This window comes from Juglans regia, chromosome 15 (genome assembly GCF_001411555.2).
Source record: "Juglans regia cultivar Chandler chromosome 15, Walnut 2.0, whole genome shotgun sequence".
Lineage (NCBI taxonomy): Eukaryota > Viridiplantae > Streptophyta > Magnoliopsida > Fagales > Juglandaceae > Juglans > Juglans regia.
The window spans coordinates 17,571,400-17,574,768 of record NC_049915.1 but is presented as its reverse complement, the minus strand read 5'-3'; the positions used below and the strand labels follow the sequence as shown (position 1 = coordinate 17,574,768).

The 3,369-nt window shown below is 40.0% G+C and overlaps 1 protein-coding gene across 1 annotated transcript; it reads left to right on the top strand.

The window, feature by feature from the left end:
• The first annotated feature begins 2,037 nt into the window (after nucleotides 1-2,037).
• LOC108993253 (mitogen-activated protein kinase kinase 9-like) lies at nucleotides 2,038-3,369 on the top strand. The gene has a single exon (XM_018968108.2). The coding sequence runs from the start codon at nucleotides 2,211-2,213 to the stop codon at nucleotides 3,156-3,158; it is 948 nt and encodes a 315-aa protein (XP_018823653.1). The 5' UTR covers nucleotides 2,038-2,210; the 3' UTR covers nucleotides 3,159-3,369.

Genomic DNA, 3,369 nt, shown 5'->3' with positions numbered 1-3,369 from the left:
TAAAATGGGAAGAGATGAAAATATTTTCCAATCATCCCCTAAGCAGTTCTGTCCAGACAACTTGATTAATTTCTTAATTTTCTACTCCTTACAAGATTGTAGTCAATAAAATTTCAATATCAATTCTCAGCTTAGATTTTAGGATGTAAAAAATATGTTTCTTTTTTATTGCCCAGATTAAAGGGCGGGCGGGCGGGGCAGTTGTATTTAGTCAATTAGAATTTAGAAGACAAAGACAGAGGTGAGTGCAGAGCGATTGCAATGGTCGTTAGTTATGGTAGGTGGACTCGTGGACCAAGATTACGTTGGAACTCATACTTTGTAGTTTGTACAACTATAAACGTAATTTAGGAAGGTAATGCGAAACTTCTAATTTAGATATATTGAATAGTAATATCATTCTATCACTATTTTTTTTTTATTTAAATTTTAGACTTTTAAATTTTAAATTTTTTATCATTTTCAGCTGCTGATACATTAGTATGTATGCTTCAATTATGTAAGTAGTTTGTTGTGTAAGACTTCTTTATAACATTTTTTATATATATTGTTAGAATACACAGCGGAAAAGTACCTCAAGCTCAGCTTATAAAATTGCTCCACATATTTTTCCAGATTGATAAATCCTAAACGTTTCCTCTTAGTGGCGAAGTATACTACGTAGTATAAAAATTAGAGTCACATTTAACAAATCTATTGCTTAAATATTTTATCAAGAGAGATAACTTTTTTTGTGTAACAGATGGTGCCAAAACACAATTGAGGAGGACTATATATACACGGCTGGCCTTTAAGGCCAACCTTCAATTCTGATATTTAAAAGGCAGTAACGCATGGCTTAAAAGCCATACGTTACAAGCAACTGCAGGCAGTATCAGATGGTCAGCCCCAAGTGGGCGCCCCTCCATCTAACATATATATATATATATATATATCACAATCCTGTGACGGACTATTCCTTCTGAGGTCAGTAGTTATGGTTCAATCCAAACATGTTAGAGAGAGTGGAGACCATTATGGACCAATGGTCACGTCTAGGGAAAGAAGTTACACTAACCATCCCTCCCCCACTCTATTAAATAAGTCATAGCCAAATATGATTATAAAATGAGGTGCTACGTACCATTTTTCTTGAATGGCTTGTCTACTTGCCAAACGTTGTAAATGTGCTCCAACCGTTTGTCGATTGTGAATTTGTGCCACGTGAGAATTAGCTAAATAATTAAAACAAACAAACAAATTAAAATTAATCCAATCCATTCCAACAAGATGCGTGCGTGTCTCGTCCTCATAAGCATTTTAAACTAATTTGATCTCTCTTCATGGTTATTGTTTTTAAGTATTAGCTGTCCAAATCCTAATTATTTTGACATCTATAGAAAATGTTTGGATTAAGGCATCTTCTTTAATCCCTGGAAATCTATTTTCCTATATTGAATTGAGAGTTATTAGAGATTATGAAGATGATAAAATCACTTAATATAATAGACTTCGTTCTGAAACAATCTATATATATATAAATGTTTATGTCGAATTATGTAAATTTTTAACCGTCTTTTTATTCACTATTTATTTAAAGAATAAGCATTCGTATATCATATCAACGTCCAAAACATCATCGTGAATCATTTAACTGTATTGTTAGACTTAAGTGTAAAAGAGAAATTGCATCTACGTCCAAATATTCAATAAAATCCTCAAAGAAGTAACATCATTCTTCTTTATATTCTTTATATTCTCATCCAATTCCATGATTGATATATTTAAATATTTATCGTTAGTGTATTCATATTTCATGGTGATCACCCTCGGTATTATTGTATCATTGTCATGGGATCGTGGTTTCTTTGTTAGCTTTTTCTGACGTCTAGGAGTCTTGTTTCGTTAAGAGCCTCCCACGTACATACCCAACTTGCTTACAAAATTCACAGAAAAATTTAAAAATAAAAAATAGAAAAGATAATATAATTTTATAATTTATAGACTTATAGCGACGGCCGGCACTCCATTTTGTCACGTGTAACAATAGAAATATAATGCGCAATACATTCCCTCCTACAATGAATCTTTCCAAAAAAGTGGGGCCCAATGCCTCATATCCTTCCACCTTCCATTCCATCCTCTCCACTAACTTCCACTACTCCTCCCTCCTACTTATATATCTTAACCGCTCCTTTTCTTTTCCAGACCGGCCGACGCCATAAACTCCCATGGCTGTAGTTCGAGATCGTCGCCATCTCAATCTTCGCCTCCCCATATCTGAGCTCTCTGACCACCGCCCTCGATTCCCTTTACCCCTTCCTCCCAATACTATCACCAATACTGCCACCTCTTCTGCCATCTCCGTCTCCGACCTCGAAAAGCTTCAAGTCCTTGGCCATGGCAATGGTGGCACCGTCTACAAGGTCCGCCACAAGCGCACCCATGATGTCTACGCCCTCAAGGTCGTTCACGCGGACTCGGACCCCACCCTCCGCCGACAGGTTTTTCGGGAGATGGAAATCCTCCGACGCACCGACTCTCCCCACGTTGTCCGCTGCCATAGTATATTCGAGAAGCCATGTGGCGACATCGCGATTCTCATGGAGTACATGAACTTGGGTTCCCTCGACTCGCTGCTCAAGACCCATGGTACTTTCTCCGAGCCCAAGCTTGCCGACGTGGCGCGCCAGGTTCTCGACGGCTTGAACTACCTCCATGGGCACAAGATCATCCACCGTGACCTCAAACCCTCTAATCTCTTGGTGAACGACGCGATGGAGGTGAAGATCGCCGATTTTGGAGTCAGCAAGATCATGTGCCGTACGTTGGACGCGTGCAACTCCTACGTCGGCACCTGCGCCTACATGAGCCCCGAACGGTTCGACCCGGATACCTACGGCGGGAACTATAACGGCTACGCCGGTGACATATGGAGCTTGGGGCTGACCTTGTTGGAGCTGTATTTGGGTCATTTCCCGTTCCTTCCGCCGGGTCAGAGGCCCGACTGGGCGGCCCTGATGTGCGCGATCTGTTTCGGAGAGCCGCCGAGCTTGCCGGAGCAAGCGTCAGAGGAGTTCCGGAGCTTCGTTCAATGTTGCTTGCAAAAGGAGTCCAGTAAGCGGTGGACGGCAGCTCAGCTTTTGACCCACCCCTTTGTTTGTAAAGATCAGAGATGAGTTTCCGGATCTGACAATTTTGGACTCCGGCTTCTAGTTTTATTGCAGCCGGCTCTCTGTATATTATTTCAAACTCTTGGAAGCTTCTGTTGCTTTTAGCACTAGTGAAGGAAACTACTTTCTAGTTCTACAGCAATAAGCTGTTTTACAAGAAGTGATACTATATTTCCAGTAATTATTTCAGTTTTAAATTCATCTAAATTTATTATTA

Coding starts and splice junctions, on each gene's coding strand:
- LOC108993253 (XM_018968108.2), top strand. CDS start 2,211: ATGGCTGTAGTTCGAGATCGTCGCCATCTCAATCTTCGCCTCCCCATA.